Here is a 19729-nt window from a genome sequence, read left to right on the forward strand (position 1 = left end):
ATGGTAATGGATTTGGTCTTGGTGAAATAGATCTGCTACACTGCTGCTGCTTAATTGCTGCTGCTGTTGGTTATTGCTGTTGTTGTAGATTATTGCTTATTGATTATTGCTAGTACAGGAACGATAGGTGTTGTGAGTATTTAAGGCATACTGCTGCTGCACAAATAGCATAATAACCCGTAGCAGGTCTATACAGGTGGAGCTAGGGAAGGTGGAGGGTTTCAGAGGCAGTGAGCTCATTGGCTGAACCAGAAGTTGTTTATCACTGCAAATATCAGTTTACATTAACTACCTGTCAGCCTGCACCATCTAGAGTTTCATGACAGAACTTGGCATTTATTTTTCACTAGGGTAGTTTGCTTCAAATTAAAATTTGTAAAGTTTATAGCTTACTGATTTGATTTATGGTTTATAACTCTTAAATAAAGGATTTTTTAAATAAAAATCCCTATGGGAAAATACTTCTGGAACCAGTGCTGCTGAAATGTGGCTTGCTCTCTATTAAGCTTGAAGAAATCTTAAGCTTTTTAAGCTTTTAAGAAATCTTGATGATGATGTGTTGTGATGATGGTCATATAAAATTAGAAGATGCTGATATGTTGTGGCAATATTTCTCTAGTCTGACTCATTCTTGCATCTCAGCGAGGGGGAACACATTGATGTGACAATATTTTCCACATACTTCATGCTTACTGAGAACACTACAATACTCTTCCTAATAAAAGTGCATATCGAAAGAATTTAAGGCTCTGTTTGCATGAGTGGCTGCCACACTTTTGCATAAACTAAAGATAAAAAATATATTCAAGAGGTTTCACCACTCTGTCCATTCGATGTTTATTGATATAGACATCTAATGTCTCAGTACACCACACAGTATCTACTTTGCCAAGACAGCAAAAACTGACTTAAATAATGCAGGTTTCAGGAAATCAGTAACAAGGTTGTCCAGCACAAGGGATTGTTGCAGTTAAGCAATGCGGCACTGAATTTTGAGCCACTGGTCTTTCATTTGTTTTGACAAGGTTATATCATATCAGGAGCACATATTCATATAGTAAAATAATAGTTTTTTAGCAGGTTTTTCATTTTAAGTCAGGTCTTCAATAGATTTAGCTGTAATGTATCTCATCAAGACCCACAAAAGTGGTTGGTTTATATTCATGAAGTGTACATGATAATGGTCTACATTTCAGGAGTGATAAAGCATATGTATTGCCACTTGACTTGTGATTTAAACATTTGCTGCAGAAAAATAATAATTTATAGCACTGTTGTAGCTGACAAAGCCAAATTCAGTCAATAAGCAATTTCACCTAATGTTTACACCTACAACTGAAAAGATCAGTGACTGCTGGTGACACTAATAAGCTTGTGAACTTTACAAAAAAGGTTGTTATTATTATTATTAGTCAGAGTGCTGAAATATTTTTAAGTGTTATGAGCACCAAGTGTATAATTATCTTAAAGCACTTTCTCTTTTATAAGGACACTTGAGGGAATATCAAGGATATATTCAAAGTTTTACCCAGGAGGCATATAGATGTTTTTTTTATCAGTTTTCTTGATAGTTGCTCCTCAGAGATGCATCGCTCTCCTCTAACTGTCTCCTTCTCTTTTGTCTTTGATTCATCCTTCTCACATTTCACCAGGAAGTGGAGGTCAGTAGTGCTGTATCATGACTTTGCTTGTGTTTGATGTCTCTTTTAAAATGCTTGATCTAATATTCGCTATAAAAGCTGTAACCCATTTTTTATGCACTCTAAGTTGCTCATGCATCTTCATTTGACATTTAATTTAAGCGTTTACCTTTTTTGTCTTGTTTGCCTCTCCGAATTTTTCTTAAGTTCCATCCCTCCTTTTTCCATTAGTGCTTTCCCACTGCTTTTCACAATTAAAGTATCTTAGTATTGTATTTTTTAGTTCGGTTAATGATAGATGCACAGTGATAGATGTAATAATCTTGACTAAATTCTTAACATTTATTCTGTGCAGCACATTTGACTGTTTCACTTCTTTGTTTTTGTCAGGACGATTACATCAGATCATGGGATGAAAGTCAAGGCTCGAATGAAAGTAAGTCATCTTTAATATTGGTAATACTATCACATTACATTTAATGGAGTGATCTTTTATCTATTCTATTTAAGGGCCCAAATTGCATGATGTGCTGAACAATGACCTAGTTTATTTTCAAATGGAGCTGGGTTTTACATTAGGTTAAATGTTCAGACTAATTAGTCCCAGTTTAGGTTTTTCGTCTGTGTAAATGAAGTCTTCAGTTATCATGATACTCAACATGCATTTTTTTTTCTGTCAGTTGCACACAAGAGTCAACACAGTTGCAGTGTAATGTATTCAAGGAAGTAAGGACCAATCAGAGTTCAGTATGCAAATAGATGTAAGAAAGAGTAGTACTCAGTATGCAAATATTACAGTGATTTGAATAGATTTAAACATTTTCAGCAAGTCAGTGGAAGATTTTTTTTTTCAAACTTTATTAGCTAATCTAATTAAAAATTTAGTCAGAAATGTAATATTTAGTGTTTTAAAACAAGCACTGTAATTATCATTCAGTGGTGCGGTTAGGCTTGACCATGGTCTGCGTATGTTTGTCACAGCAGACAGCCCTTCTTTTCTTGTTGGCTGCCAAACACTAATTGCTTACACAAGAGATGAGATCATCTCCTCGTTTTGCTAGAGTAAAGAGACTGCCCGGGCACATTTGAACATTATGTCTTGATTTTTCAGTTGAAGTGAAGTCCTCAGAATGGAGGAGTCCATTAGCAAATATCTCAGGATGTAATTAATGGATAGTTGCTAGTTCCACTGAAGGCCCAGTAAGAGCCCCGGAGGCTTGATTTAGCACTTACTGACACTGGCTTTGTTCCTTCAAAGCACAAATCCACTTAAGCTTCATATGACCAAGAACAGAGGTCCACGAACCCGATGGTCCATTTTTTTTTTTTTTTTGAGCTGGCACTAAAGCTTCTTGCTCAGCCGTCACTACTCCCACCACAAATCTTTTACTTGAAACTCATTATTTGAACTTATTCTCTGTGACAATAGGGAATTACTATGAGATCCATTTGTTGCAGTTGTTAGAGAGCAAGATTTCAAACATATAATGATAAATTTGATATTTAAGAGTTCGTATTTGTGCTATTAATAATTTGAACACTTAAGTATTAAAACCATACAATATAAGAAAGAAAAATCCATAAATGGAAAAAGTTCTTGTAATTTTCTACCAGGACATTTTCCGTTATGTTTAACCCTACTGGTTCTTTTAACCCAATGTGTAGTTTAAAATACGTGTAAAACACCTGTGAAAAATAAATACTGAAAATGTATTCAAAATAACACGACATACATTTTTATGAACTCTTCTTAGAGGCCATTCACACAGAAGGCGTTTTAGATCTAAAAAGCGTAAGACGTGGGGAATGGAATGGGGGGATCAATGCAAGGTCTTAAAACAAGTTTTTAAAGTGGAACTTCTTTTAACTTGAGCACCACTTTGATAGAAATTGAAATTGTAATTGAAAAACGTGTACACAAATATATGCACATACTTATTTTTAAAAATATATTAAGTAAAACCTAGTTGTCTTACCGCATTGAATGCATTTTGTCTTCTTTATAAGGTAATTCTAAAGAAGGAATTTCAAAAGTAAAAAGAAATCTATTTGAAATATGTTAAAGAGATTGTTCTGGCCGAGTTTTAAGAGTGTTAAAATACACCCTTGTTGTGGCATGATAGGAATTAAATTAGATAAATCTGCAGTGTAGAAGAAATGTTAAATTGTATCAGTTATTTACTTTATGTTGGTGTTTAATTGGCCTTGTAAGACTTTATTTATAGTCTGAAATTTCAAGAGCATCTGCTCGCCATGTTTCGATTTTCAGGCGTCAGACAGCTAACAGATACCAAAGCAGCCGAAATTCCCAAAGAGCCTTATTTACAGTCTTCTTGGAAGGTGGCACTGGTCCTTACCTTTTTAATGAGGAACAAATTTGCATTTTACAAGTTATCAAAACAGCGGCTGTCACACAACTTCAGGACAAATCTATGATGTATCTGTTGTGACAGTAGTTTTTCTCTAAACACCATTTATATAAAAACCTCCTTGCTTCAAAAAAGGGACATATACTATAAAGTAAATAAGATATATATATATATATATATATATAGTATATATATATATATATATATATATATATATATATACATATACTATAAAGTAAATAAGTTTATTTATTTACTAATGTGGAAATAGGTTTCCATATTATACACCCACATCCACTTTAATTCAGTTTGGGGTCAGTAAGTTTTTTTTTTATGTTTTTGAAGGAAGTCTCTTATGCTCACCAAAGCTGCATTAATTTGATTAAAAATACTGTAATTTTTTTTTTTTTTTTTGAGCAGTAGTTCATGTATTTCTTTTTTTTAATCCTGAGTCCTGAAGGCAAAACTTTCAGAGCAGCACATATTCTTGCATATCTATGGCTAATCACCCGTGTCAGATATGATGTTATGATCTCATATGAGCTGCACACACCCTTTAAGTTGAATGTGTATTAATAGGTCAACCAAGGGTTGCCAGTATGTGGACAGATTTATCACAAGCAAATGTTATTTTTTTCACATTCCTGGGTGTGTACTAGGGGTGGGCGCTATACCGGTATCAAAGTGACTACCAGATGATGTTGTTCCATGATATGGATTTTGCTATACCGTGGATACTGTTATATATTCATGAATTAAAATTGTGTGTTTATTTAGTTTTGTAAAATTTTTTACTCTTTGCAAATTTTAACACAAATGACGATAAAGAGTCGAGGCTGAATGTTTTTGTCCTCTGTGTGCAACGACATACTACACAGGCATTAGTAATCAAACACATAGACTAGAGCATCGTAACAGACCAAAATAATAGAGCACAAATCGCCTGCTCCAGTATTTCCCAAACTGAGGGATACAGTCAGCAGATTTGTATTTTTTTTTGCAAAATAAACCTCTGCAGGGTGATAAAGACTACACTGTATAAGTTTCCTGCTTATCATGCGGATACTTGCCTGATAAGAAAATAATTGAGCGCAAAATATTAATTTGACATTTTAATTAGCTGAACATGACTCGCAGTACCTGCTTAAAGGGATAGTTCACCCAAAAATGAAAATTTGATGTTTATCTGCTTACCCCCAGGGCATCCAAGATGTAGGTGACATTGTTTCTTCAGTAGAACACAAATTATGATTTTTAACTTCAGCCGTTGCAGTCTCTCAGCTGTATAATGCATGGCAATGGTAACAAAATCTATGAGAGTAAAAAAAACATGCACAGACAAATCCAAATTAAACCCTGCGGTTCGTGACGATACATTGATGTGTAAAGACACAAAACGATCAGTCTGTGCAAGAAACTGAACAGTATTCATATCGTTTTTTTTTACCTCTGATTCATGCAATGTCCGAACTGTTAGAACTCTTGTGAACACGCATTCACAGCAGCAGGCACCTGAGGCATCTTCTTCTTCTTCTTGCTTTACGACGGATCACAGACTTATAAGTGCATTACCGCCACCTATCTCTCAAATGGACCATTGACACTCCTAATTGAGAATAGACAATATTTCACAATATTACAATGTTTACTGTATTTTTAATAAATAAATGTAGCCTTGGTGAGCATAAGAGGGGTGGGGGTCCTTGAAAATATTTTTCTCCACAAAAGGGGGGCCCGGCAGAAAAGGTTTGGGAACCACTGGCCAACTCAAACACACCTCATGTTGCACATTTGCAGTTTTTTTGAGAAAAACAATAGCACAATAAAAAAAGACTTTTCAGGTCTATGTCCAATCCCTCACTTTTTCTAGTTCAAATTTTTTTCCCCATATCGCAATATAATATCGATATCGCCTGGACAGTGTAACATATCATGATAAGAATTTTAGCTCATATCACCCACCCCTAGTGTGTACCTGTGAAAAGAACATCTCAGCAGTCTGTTGAATCAACCTGTACCATAATTAATCAAGAGGATACAAAGCATCAGTTCATTAAAAACAAATGGAGACGTCTTTATTCAATCAGCGTGATTGTATTTTCTCTTTCCTGTGCACACAGCATGTATTGCGTCCTTATCTCCGTGAACCTTTCTCAGTGAGCTGATCTGATATTCTCAGCGTTAAGTGGGTCTGGCTGCTGATGTATATTAGCTGCATTAGCTCAGCCACTGGCTTTGCTTGATAGAGTCAGTAGCTCCTTACTTCTACTCGTTGATTGTAAGGATAACATTAAATGCTGCCCTGAGTGTAAACAAAGGATGACTGTACAAAATTCCTCAGCTCTCTAAGCCAGACTTGGCATCGCTTACACATGGAGACATTTTTTTATGTATTTTATAGGGACAAGTTCACAGGGCCACTGTTTGTAAGATATATTTAATATTAAAAGGAGTGATGATTATGGATAGATCTAGAGAGAGAGAATTCTTTGTTTCATTTTTTTTTTTTTTTTTACTTATATGAGCAGCTAATCAGTCCTCACTCTGGAGTTGGACTGTTGCTATAGCAACATCATTATTCTTGTGTTCTCTTTAATCTGCTTGAGTCTGTTGTGATGAAGTGAGGTTTACCGATCAACCTTGTGCCGTTGTGTATAGACTGTAATAATCTTTCAGTCTTGAGATATAGTTTTTTGTGCAAAGGAGTATGAGATTTTTGTAATATTATTTGTAGTATGGTGAGATAAAGTATAAGATGTAATTATGATGGCTTACTGAAAAACAGTAAAATAAAATTTTTGTCTCTTAGCTTCTCTAATGCTGTAGCATTGAGAGCATTGCTGATGGACAGGCACTTTTGAATTTGTGTAATGCTAAATTTTAGTATTTTGCATTAATGTTCTTAAATATGAATCAAAGGGTGTTTTTGTTATGATATTTTTGTTTTTGGTGTAAATAGGAGTTTCCCTAAAGATTCATGATGAAATTTTTTAGTTAATAAAAAAAAAAAATTAATAAAATAAATATAAATATAAAAAATATGCATAAAAAAACATATCGTAATTTTCCTGCTGTTTATTTAAGTTCAGGTCAGAATTTGTTTTTGTTAACTAAAATTAAAATCATAAAAATTTGTTACTTTAAAATAAATGTTAACAGATATAATAATTATAATAAAAAATGTAATAACTAAATAGTGTATCATTTACTAAAATAACACTGATTCAGGTTGTGGTGGCAGCATTTAATCAAATTTCTAAAATAAAAAAATTATATATAATTATTTATATAATTATATATAAATATATATTATTATTATTATTATTATTATTATTATTATTATTATTATTATTATTATTATTTCAGCTAGTTGCCAAGGCAGCATTTCTTATTTTCAATTTTAACTTTTTTTTTTACTAAAATGATTAACCTGAAATAAAAATTCTGAAAAAAACTGTATAGACAATACATTATTTTGTAAAATAATAATGAAAATTACAAAAACACAAAACAAAATTAGTAAAACTTTACCTAAAGTTAAAATAAAAACTCAAATATTAATCAAAATAATTAAATTAATAATCAAAAATAATTTCTAATTAAAATAAGAAGTTCAAAATATTAACAAAAACTAAAATAGTGTATCATTTACTAAAATAACACTGATTCAGTTTGCGGTGGCAGCATTTAATCAAATTTCTAAAATAAAAAAAATAGCCAATAATAATTAAATATAAATAAATATTCAATGTTTTATTGGAATTAAATACATTATTCATAATATTTATTGGAAGTTTGCAATATTGAAATATCAGGGAGCATCTAAAAAAAAAAATAAGCCTTAAACCATTAAAAAACAAAAACAAAAAAAAACTGAATGAATAGCAGATTATTGGGTACATCTCTCTTCATTACAGATGTTGACACCACTAAGGATCCTTGCCAGAAGGTCAAATGCAGCCGACATAAGGTGTGTGTCGCTCAGGGCTACCAGCGTGCTGTGTGCGTCAACCGCAAAAAGCTGGAGCAAAGGTAAGCCTTCAGCTACAAGACAGTAATACACGACAGGATAGTGTTTGATTTTTTTAGGGTATATGAATTAAAGAAACTGGGTGCCATTCTAAGGCACTGTGCAGAATGTAACTGTCCAATCTAGCTTTTCATCATTCATATCATGAAGAATCACATTTCAGAGCTTTTAAGGTTCAGATGATTGGCTGAGTGCTTATGAGCAAAGATGGCTGTTTAGAAAGAAGTCTTAAAGACACAACAGCAAAAAATGAGACAGGGTTGAAAATGGTCATAAAATTACAGTGCAAAGAACCCTGACTAACATTTTAACTGGACCCTAGGGGAAAATAAATAAATAAAATGATTATGATCTGTTTATTTCCACAAGCGTTAGAAAATGTTCATTCACTTGTGAAGAGAAAGTCATATTTTTATAGAGGTGAAATAAGGGCAATTTATTAAAGCAGGCATGTGTTGTCTATTGTGAGGTACACAGATTAAGTCCCTGGATGTTTGTTCTTTTTACAAATTGAACTTGTTCCTGAGGCCGTCCCTAAGGGACTGGCTCTCATTGTAACACACAAATAACTACAGAGAATGTTTTGTTAACTTTAAATTAAAAAATGGGCCAATGATGCTCTGTTCCTGTGCATATGAGTGATCAGTACTCAAGCATGCCTCAGTTTATATCTCATATTGATGATATTATTGATGGCATGTTAATACTGACTGATGTGTTTTAGGTTGAAGCAGCAGGTCATCAGACAGCAGCAGGAGAGTAACTGTAAATCTTGCCCAGTATCTTCCTCTGGTCCCGTCTGTGGATCTGATGGACACAACTACGCCTCTCAGGTACTTCACACTGCATTCAACTTCCTTTAATTGTATTCAAATAAGCTGAACTGCAGAGAAATTGATCATATCCATATGATCAATTTCTCTGCAGTTCAGCTTATTTTAATACAATTGGATATGTTGCACTTTTGTGCCTGTTCAGCCTTTTTTTTTTAGTTCAGAGGTTTTTGTTTAGGTAACCCAAAAAAGAGCTTCATATTCGCTAAATCGGTAAATTCAAGCCAGGGATCAGTTTTGCTTTGTTAAATTTTTAAAACAAAATTGAACTTCTGTGGCTAACAGTAGATTAAAATAATCATTCATGCTTAATAATGTTTTTTTCTTTTTACCTGCATTTAGTTCCTTTACATCCAACATTTGTGTTAATTGATGATGAAGGTGATACTTCATACTTGTTGAACTTCTGAATCCCACGACACAAAAAAGACCACATATATCTTTCTTTAATTTTGTTAAACGTCCCATCTGGATTCTTTTATAACGAAATTTGCCGCTAGGCCTTTCTTGGAGAACGTTTCCCCATGAATGCCCCCAGTACATTTTCCCAGAGAGCACACAATAATTTGTGAAAGACAAATAGGACACGTCTCATTAAAGGGAAGGAAAAGTACTTAGTATGTTTGTTGTTTTAAGTGAATCATTGTAATAATGGATACTTTAATATTGTTAATAGTAATTATAAAAAATATCCAGTCTTATATAATGTCAATATAATGCAAACCCTTAGGAAACACTGATCTAGTCACAAATATTGTAACCAAATGAACACTAGGTCAGGTCATTTTTAAGAGTCAGATCAGGTAAAAATATTTTCTAAATCCTGTCAACAAACCTGTGGAGAAAATTCATAATCCTTTCACTATCTGGCAACTTTGGACAATAACATTATTTCTATTCTTGTTATTCTGTGCCATTCAAAAAAACATTTTTTTTCTATCTCTGTTATTTTCTGTGACTCATGGATCAGTCTGCTTGCGCAGTATGGATAAAGGTCTCTATTATACCTTGTATTCTGGCCCTTGACATCCTTAAAAGTCAATGAATTTTCTGAAGATATTCTGGGTACTTGGGGATGAAAGAACCGTTCTGTTGAATTATGTATTATCTCTATTATATCTATTTCTGACCTTGTGAGGGAAGAAATGAAGGTTGACCTCAGCTTCTTTTAATGGAGATGTCTTGTCTGAACCAGCGATTTTTACTCGTCTGTAGAAATCATTGTGCTGTATCTAGGCTTACAATTCATGCCATTGAACTGCATGTGACACTGGACAAGTGTTATGGCGGCAGTGCTTATTCTTTGTGTGTGTGTGTGTGTGTGTGTGTGTGTGTGTGTGTGTGTGTGTTGCACCTGAATTTAGTGCAAACTGGAGCAGCAGGCTTGTCTCACAGGGAAGGAACTGAAAGTAAGATGTACTGGTCTCTGCCCCTGTACCGCCACCGCGGCTCCTGCTACAGACGTGGACAGCAAACACGGTATTTACCTGCCACATGCTTCCAACAGCTGCAACTTGGTCTTGCAAAGCTTGTTAATAAGATAGTTTCTCCAAAAATCATTTACTCAACCTTGTGTCGTTCAAGACCTGGAACACAAAATAGGATATTTTTAAAAATCTGTTGTTTTGGACCCAACTAAAGGAATAGTTCACCCCAAAATTCACCCAATTTTCAGAAAATTTACTCACCCTCAAGCCATCCAAGAAGGAGAAATTTAGCATTACTTCAGAAGAAAGTAAGTCATAAAGGTTTATGACATTTTTGCACAAGCTCCTGTAAAATAAGCACCTGTCTTAAAATGAAGCACAATAGAAGGGCCAGCGTTTAAATTTATAGGATCATATTTTGATCATAATAATGAATGGTTATATTCTGAGATTGCTTCTGATGTCATTTGTCTCTTCAACATCCCCTTGAGCAGTCTGCAGCTCTCACTCTAACAAAGGCTTTATTGATTTATCAACAGACTATGCTGCTCTCTTTTCTTTCTCTTTGCTGCTTGCTTTGTGAATTTCCGCTGACTTTGATTATGACTGATTTATGTCTGCAGTCTCCGCAGGCTTTTCTTGTCAAATTCAGAAGGGCAAAAGCAGGACGATTGGTTCTTCACTCTTTAATCCAATGTCTGCCAACACTCCCTTATCTCCTTTCACTGTCTCCGTCTCTCTTCTTTTCTGTCCATAGAGAGTTGCACAGGGCAGGACCTGGCAGATCTGGGAGATCGCCTGCGGGACTGGTTCCAACTGCTCCAAGGCAACGGCAAGCAGAACAGCACAGGGAATCCTGTAGCCAGTTCTGCATCAAGTGAGGATCTAACATATATTTAGCCAGTGCTTTTATATTCATAAATTACAGCAGCTTCACGACGGATCAGCAGCATACAGTGACTCATTTATTTTGGTTGTATCATTTCACGAAATGCCACAAATGCTGTTTCCTTTTTAGTATTTTTTTAGTGTAAAACTTCAGATTAAGAGCTGTTATGTTTGAATTGTGTCGTTTCCTGATGTCCAAAGATCACCAGCAGCATTTTATCCACTCAAAAAGCAGGATTGCTGCATTGTGAAATGCAGCTGAAAGCTTAAGGACTTCAATGGCAGATCAGTTCTCTAACTAGCTATGCCTCTTTTGTTTGTTACATTTATATAGTTTGCTTCTAATTTGCTTAGAAAAAAAAGATCCATGGTTTCCATTAGTGATTTACTGTCTTATCAGCAACATTTGAACAGCAGTTTTGCATTTAAAAGGACATTAATTCAATTTTACAGCTGATATGATGGAATCATCTATTCTGGGAGAGATGGCTCTTGGAGTCCAGTTTAAAAAGCTCACAAAATGCAGAAGTATTACAGTATTTAAGCTAGTATTTCTCTTGCGTTAACATGTAGCTTGTGATTGTTTGTGCACAGTTGTGGACCGAACTCTTGTTGCGACCTGTAAGGACTCTATTGGCTGGATGTTCTCTAAGCTGGACACGAACAGTGACCTGTATCTGGATCAAGCTGAGCTGTCTGCCATTAATCTGGACAAGTATGAAGTGTGCATACGGCCCTTCTTCAACTCCTGTGACTCCTACCGCGATGGCAAAGTCTCCACAGCTGAGTGGTGCCTCTGCTTTTGGAGAGAAAGTGAGTTTTTAGTATCTTTCCACAATTAAACCAGGTCTTAATGGTTTTTGTAGAGAAATTTACATTTTAGTAAGGTATTTTTGGTTTTATTGTATTGTTATGTTTGCTATCTGATATTTTTTTAAATTTTTTTGAAATATTTGCAATCGCTGTTTATAGTACTTATAATTTTAAACGCAATCATGAAAAAATACAGAAAAATTTATTATTTCAGCATTATTACTCCATTATTTATTTTCAGTCCAGTCACGCTGCGGTGTCACATGATCCTTCAGAAATCATTCTGATGTGATGATTTGGTGCTCATGAGACATTTATTATTAGTATTATCAATGTTGTGCTGAAATATATTTTAATAGAAACAATAGATACATACTTTATGTAGCATTATCAGTCTTCTACTGTGAAATTTAATCAATTTAATGTGTCCTTCCAGAAAAAATTACTTTCATAAAAAACATCTTGCTGACGCCAAACTTTTGAAGAGTAGTGTGTCATTTTTAAAAATTTGCATCATGATAATTAACCAAATTTAATTAAAACATACTGTTGATAAAAAATACATGAAAAAAAATAAATAAAAATAATATCAATGCGATATATATTTACAAAAAAAAACATATTAGTTTCATTATTAGTAAATAGTGTCAACTCTGAATAAAAAAACATGGCATTTTAGTCAAATATTTTCATCCGAAGGCAAAGACTCTAAAGTAACACTGTTGTGACATTGAAACATCACACACTTCAGATTTGAAATCAGCTCTAACTGGGATCGTTGCCTCAGCATTGCACATTTGTGCCCTGCACCCTGCTGGTCAGTGCCACGGTCCACAGTTTGCTCTGCTTGGTTATATCAGCGTGACAGAAGGGGGACACATGGCCGAACATCAGTGCCAGCACTATCTTTGTTTGAGCGTGTTGAACACTGCTTCAGAGAGTTAGGGCTTTCAAATCTGAAATGATGTTTCCATTACAAAAGCCTAGAAGACGATATTGCATGCAAAGGCTGGTCGCAGAGCGCATTTATTTTACATCAGCATGCACTGGACTGGCGTTAAAGATAAAGAAGACATCAGTCGGAGGAGGCAAGGCTTTAGAAAAATCCATCTGTGTGCTGAGAATTCTGCAGACTCGTGCCACTAACTCATTCAGTTTGCACTGGATTAAGTTTAATTGGTTTTCTAAATATAATCAAACATTAAAGAGGGGAGGGGAACCATATGTTTGGATTATTGTAATCCAAATCTTTCATTTCCTCTACAAACACTCCCCTTGGGTAGAAAATGAGAGATGGGAGAGCTGGAGAAGGCATGCATTGACCTTTAGCTGTTTGTGGCATGTGGAGAGAGTGATTTACAATATTAATTTTGACGAGATGCATAGGTCTGGAGGAATTGCTATTCAGTGTGTGTTGCTAGGGTGACTGACAGTCAGTGTGTGTGTATGTGTGTGTGTGTGTGTGTGTGTGTGTGTGTGTGTGTGTGTGTGTGTTTGTCAGCGGGGGAGAGCGTAGATCTGTTTGCACTGTGCATGTGTTTATCGCCACATGCTCTACATATTAATGAGACTCGTAAGTGTGTTCTTTTGTTTGAGGAATTCCTTTGAGTGTGTGTGTGTTTACTTAAACCATGGTGGATGGTGGGTTTTTTTTTGACAAAAAGAGATATGTTCTACTGTGTGTATCGCTGGAGGGGGGCAGAGATGTGTATTTTAGGTGTATTTTAACACACACACACACACACACACACACACACACACACACACACACACACACACACACACACACACACACACACACTAGACCAGCCTGGCTCTTGTTTGATGTGATTCTGCTCACGATATGTGGCTGGGCACTCTCATTTCTCCTGGGTAGGGCACAGTTTCTTTTGGCCTGTCACACTTTGTCTTCCCCTCGTATTTCCCCCGGTGGATAGGAAATGGCCACTGCAGAGGGAAAAACAACATCAGTGTTGGTTGTTGACAGCCTGCTCAGCCTCAAACTCTCTGGGACTAAAACCAGACGGGCAGTCATACATAAACCTGCTGCATTTTTTTTGACTTGACCTGTCCGGCCCTCACATAGTGATAGTGTTGAAGCATTGGCGAATATTCCAGTATGTGCTGCACTGACTTATTTATTAAAGGAAACATTCTGTCATCATTTACTAACCTTTATGTCATTTCTGAACCTGTATTACTCTCTTTCCTATATGGAATACAAAAGAAGATGTTTGGGAGAATGTCCAGGCTGCTCTTTTCCTTGTAATGGAAGTAAATGGGGACTTGGGCTGTCAAGCTTCAAAAAGGACCATTAAAGTGGTCCTTACGATTTGTATGCTACTTTCGAAGTCTTCTGGATTCATACTCGTATAATATCTTTGTGTGATACCAAATCTTGCTTGATAGCAGTGGTGTGTGGTATGTGTCATTTGGAACAATATTTTCTTTGTTGTTTTAACAATGTGTTAGCTGACATTTAGTATGTTTCAGAAACCAAACAAAAACAGGCCACATATTCACTGCGTCATGTAAAAATAGTTCATGTAAAAGAAGTGTTGTGTGCATTTGCATTTTTGAATAAATTGTTTGAGTGAATGATTCAGTAACTCATTCATAAAGTCACTTGATTGGTTTTTGAATGAATAAGCAGCAAAAATAAATAAATAAATAAATAAAAAATAGAATGAATGGTTTACTCTTTAAGACAGGAAGAAAAGTCAGCAAATGATTACAGAATTTTCATTTTTGAGAAGAATGTTCCTCTAATGTATTATAAGAAGGTTGTACATTTCACATCAGGGCATTAAAGAGAAAATTACAATATAGAAATATTTTATAATGTGTGTTAATTTTGTTCAAAACCTATTTAAAGCAAGTTCTATAACTCAAAATTGAATTTACTCTTTTGTTCATGAATTGTATTGCTGTAAAATTAGAGATTAGAACTGTCTATTGTGACACTTTTAAAATGCGTCTGTGTTTGAGTGTGATAGTGTGATCTGATTGTGCGGCTGCATGGAGAGCCGCCTCATCTGGGAGTTGGTGAGGGAGCTCGTGTGAAGCGTTTGTCTGGAGGAGATTAGCGCCGGCTCTTCCCTAAAGGCACTGATTGTTTTTCTTCCACAGAGCCTCCCTGCCTGGCTGAGCTAGAGCGAATCCAAGTGCAAGAAGGAGCCAAGAAGAAACCAGGTAAGAATGAAAACAAAAGGAAAACGAGGCAGAAGGGAGGTAAGTGGCTGTGGGCAGTGCTTCATGTTTGGCTGCAGCGCTCTTAGGACTCTCCAAGGACATGCTGCAGATGCTTCAGCCTATCAGAAGCAGCCAAAATGCAAAGAGCCTCCAAAGCCTGAGAACAAATATCAATGTATATAATACAAATAAAGTGTTTTATTGTTATTGTGAAAGATTAAACCATGTTTACTCTGAGGTACATTTATTATTAAATCACAAAAAGAAGAAAATCTCCTAATGTAATATCTAAACCTATAAAATAAACATTTTCCCCCTATATGATACATATTAAGAGAGTTACACATCTGTGCATTCCAAAAAAGATAATATTAATATTCCATAGTGCATTACCACTTTTGCCAGCCATGTTGAGTAAATGTTCAAAAATAGAAAAGATGACAGTCCTAAGAAAAAGCCTAATCTAGAAAGTGCAACCTGTTTAACTCTATAATGCATTTATAGTTAAATCAAAATAAAAACAATTTTATTTTTACTTATTATATTCTTTTTAAAAAAGAAATGGTATAATTTTCTGCCTTTTTTAATTGCATATTTTGAGAGAACTATACATCTATACACTATACAAGGAGTATCACCATATTTGTCAGCCTCGTTTAATTTATGTCGTCGTAAATATAAAACACAATTCCATAAAAAGAAGACAGTCATGTAGAATTACGGGTAAGTGTCAAAGAAAAAGCTTAACCCTAAAAACCAAAATCTGTCTTTAACCCTCTGAGGCATTAATTATTAAATCACAAAGGGAAATTATATATATATATATATATATATATATATATATATATATATATATATATATATATATATTAGAGTTGCACATGGTCATGCTTAATTTATGTTCTCGTAAATAAAAAGCACACAAGGACATAAATAGGACAGTCAGGTTGAATTATGGGTAAGGGTCAATGAAATCACCCGTGGTGGTTAGGATATAACATCACATTCTGAATGGTTAAAACTGGCTTTTAAAGATTTGTCCCTTAGTACACTCAGTGCATTAGAGGGTTAAATCCTGCATTTCATAGATCACGATGATTATGTGGACATATATGTTTATTACACCGTGCAGTTGTTTTTTATCGTGCATCATGATTCGAGACACTGCAGACAGAAACCCAGCCCTCAACCCTCGCCAAGGTTACATTTTATGCATTACAATGAGCACTGTCACTTGAGTCTGTCACATGATTTACAGCAATATGCAAACTAGTTTGGAATGTCACCCGTGATGCAACACTCATTTTGTATAGGATATGAAAATGAATGTAAAATGTTCGCAAAACGTGCGTGTCTGTGTGTTTCTCTCCCTACTTGTTTAAGATACATACATTCCCAGCTGTGATGAGGACGGCTTTTACAGGAGACTGCAGTGTGACAAGAGCAGAGGGGAGTGCTGGTGTGTGGACCAGCATGGAGGAGAGTTAATGGGCTCCAGAATCCATGGCAACCCCGACTGTGGTGAGCACGAGCACAATACACACACACACACACACACACACACACACTACACAGAGGACAATGCTCCTTCTGTAGCTACAGGGCTTAGGGCTTAGATCCACAAAATCATCAGTCATCCATCTGACAGAAGACCAAGTGCTACATTCATTAGGCCAGGTTCATTTCCATTCCAAAAGAGCAGTTGTCTCACCCAAATAAAGGTCCTTAAGATTAATTACTACTGGCTGCGACAGACCTGCAGGTGATAAGAACAAATCCCCTGACTGGACATAAAATAGCGATTAAAAAGCCCAATGTCAAAGTCACACCTCCTGTTTGTTTATTGTTCTCGCACCAAGCGCATATTGTTTAGCCTAAATTGCTCGCAATATTTTTTTAACAACATTTCCCTTTTGCAGACGAGATGGTCACGTACTCGGGCGATTTTGGCAGCGGGCTCGGATGGGAAGATGAGGAGGAAAAGGAGGCGGAGGAGAACGGCGAGGAGGCTGAGGAGGAGGAAGGGGAGGTGGGGGAGGTAGATGACGGTGGATACATTTGGTAAAACGAAACGTGATTCTCACCTCGTTCGACGTAGCTTTCTGTGGCCCATTTCTACAGAGGCAGCTCTATCTTCTGACATTAAATGGTGGACACTGGAGGGTCTGTGATCTTTATACTGCACTCCAAACAGCATTGACTTGGGGAGGGTGGGTGGGAGGGTGGCTTGGTTAGTGTTAGCTGTAGTGAGATTTCGGTATTGGGAAAGAGTTTTGGATTATTGGGCTTATGGATACTTGTAAAACATAATATTTTTGTTGTAAGTGCAAGAGTTTTCTCCTGAATCAGTCTCTAGCATCTGCAAACACGAGTTCAGAATTAGGCGCTTGATAGGTGTGATGTGATGCATTCTTATGCAAGTCTAATTAATACATACTTTCGTCACTATACATTCAGAAATGATACCTGTTAAGTCTGAAGCGACTTTTTAAAGTATGTATATAAAGATAGACAGGCTTCAGGGTCTAACCTGTTTCATTAGATCTTCTGTCGACCATCAGCAACTGCTTTCTTTGGGAACTGAGACTGCTGCTAATGTTTTTGCTGTAAGAGTTTCTGTGAATTCTTTTAAATGTCCTCCAAATGATTTCGCGTATATGAACACAGATTACTATAAATACAAAGAGACACAGAGTCCAAAAACACTAAGAGCTAAGTTAGCTTAGCTTAGCTCAAAAAGCTAAGACTGTTAGCCTGTTCTGGCTGAAACAGTGTCTGCATCATTTCTTTGCTACCTTGAAGTAGATATAGTCGTAAATGTCTTGAGATAAAGTAGCCTTGTCAGTGTATTTGAAGAACTATTTCTCCACGCTCACAAACTACAAGCGATTTTAGGCTACTTGCCAGAAATACACAATGCACTTCTACAAAACGATCCTATTTTTTTCTGTCTTTTGTGTAATAATCCACCGAAACCAGAGATGGCAAAGCATTATATTTTCATATAAATTACGCCTCAATGCAGTAGCTTTCTCCCTCACCCCGACGTCCAAATCATTATTTTCTTTGAAATGGACAGTCATAAATCCTGAGATATGTGCGCTCTGGTTTCATATGTCTGTCATAATAGAATTTGCTTATACTCCACTAGGTCAGGCTGTAATACGGTACTTCTGATGCAACATAGCTATTATAACGAGGCAGTGTATGGATGAACAGGAGAGGCAGGAATGAGCTTTCGGAAATGCATTCTGACATATTCTCTCTCATATACCCAAAGGGACCAATCTGTCTTTGCAGATGTCTTCTAATCAGATCTTCCCATCATTTGCAGTGAAAGATGTGTTGGCTGTAATGTTCCTAGGTGTAAATCTGGTGCTGCAAGGATTTATATTCAAGATCTGAATCTTAAAATCTACGACTAAAGGTGAAGTACATGAGTCCCGCAGTAAAAAATATCTAAAGCATCAGTTTTTAGGGTTAAAATGCTGTAAAACGTGTATGAATTACAGACTCAGCCTGGTATGATAATTCACTCGGACGTGATTTCGAAGCTCCACATAGGCAAGAGAAAATGCATTTGATATGGTAACATCCCCAGCGTAAACACATTCATCAATGTACTGCGGCGTCTACAGGGGAATATAAATCCTGCAAATGTCATTGAGACCAATCTTGGTGTTATTTAAATTAGTTGTGGATTATCATCATAGACGACACCACCTTGCTGGTGTGATGGAGTGGAAAGACGGCCTGCTCATTAAAAGTCAATAGTGAATGTCCTGATGTCTTACTCAGCAGTGTTCAGGAGTCTGCTAACAGTGATGTTATACCACTTGGACTAGTGTATGATTGTATTGTACTGTACATGCCATTATTATTGTAAATACTTGGATTTACTGATTAGAAAACATTATATTTACGCTGAGTTGCAGTATATTTGCATTTAGTTGCATGTTTCTTTGTCCGAGTGTGTCATCTTTCTTGCCTGAATATGATTAAAGGCACTGGGCCCGAAAGTGCTGTTCCTTTGTTCTCCTAATTACTCCCAAGACTCTGCGACATGCTAATTTTCACGTGATACTGGAGACATGAGAAAACAAATCTTTTCAACCCACTTTAACCTGTTACCTGTCACCCCGTCCCGTATACGGGACGCCTACGTTTACTTCACTAAATCCTTATCTAGTGCAAGGTTTAAGATATTTTACCAATAAAAACTACCAAAAATAATTTATGACAAGAGTGCATCAAAAATCTACAAGTCAGGAGATCTGACCTTGAGTCTTCTTCGTTGCCTTTTTCTCTGTCACACTTTAGAAAATCAGAAATGATATATCAACTGAAAACTTAAAATCTCAAAATTCATCCTTTAAAAAACCCATTTTAAAATATTGCATTACCACGAAAATGGTACATCAATATAGTTATAAAATGTTTTTGTTCATGAATTATAAAAATTTTAGTTTGGAAAGTACACTTTCAAGTCTATGTTCAAAAATGTGAGTGACAGTTAAGGGGTTAAAACACATTTTTT

At 35.8% G+C, this 19729-nt stretch overlaps 1 protein-coding gene across 2 annotated transcripts in view; it reads left to right on the forward strand.

The window, feature by feature from the left end:
* The window catches only part of spock2 (SPARC (osteonectin), cwcv and kazal like domains proteoglycan 2), a 29310-nt gene extending 10099 nt beyond the window's left edge, over positions 1-19211 (forward strand). Inside the window, exons 2-11 of one of the 2 annotated variants that reach the window (XM_042737172.1) lie at positions 1653-1661; positions 2031-2076; positions 7927-8041; positions 8764-8872; positions 10237-10351; positions 11057-11176; positions 11782-12000; positions 15130-15192; positions 16576-16713; positions 17112-19211. In XM_042737172.1, coding sequence (XP_042593106.1) covers positions 1653-1661; positions 2031-2076; positions 7927-8041; positions 8764-8872; positions 10237-10351; positions 11057-11176; positions 11782-12000; positions 15130-15192; positions 16576-16713; positions 17112-17257 — 1080 coding nt within the window. In that variant the 3' untranslated portion in view covers positions 17258-19211. The remainder of the gene's footprint in view (positions 1-1652; positions 1662-2030; positions 2077-7926; positions 8042-8763; positions 8873-10236; positions 10352-11056; positions 11177-11781; positions 12001-15129; positions 15193-16575; positions 16714-17111) is intronic. The other variant, XM_042737173.1, reaches the window with a different exon arrangement.
* Positions 19212-19729: the final 518 nt, after the last annotated feature.

Source organism: Cyprinus carpio, chromosome B13 (assembly GCF_018340385.1).
Source record: "Cyprinus carpio isolate SPL01 chromosome B13, ASM1834038v1, whole genome shotgun sequence".
Taxonomy (NCBI): domain Eukaryota; kingdom Metazoa; phylum Chordata; class Actinopteri; order Cypriniformes; family Cyprinidae; genus Cyprinus; species Cyprinus carpio.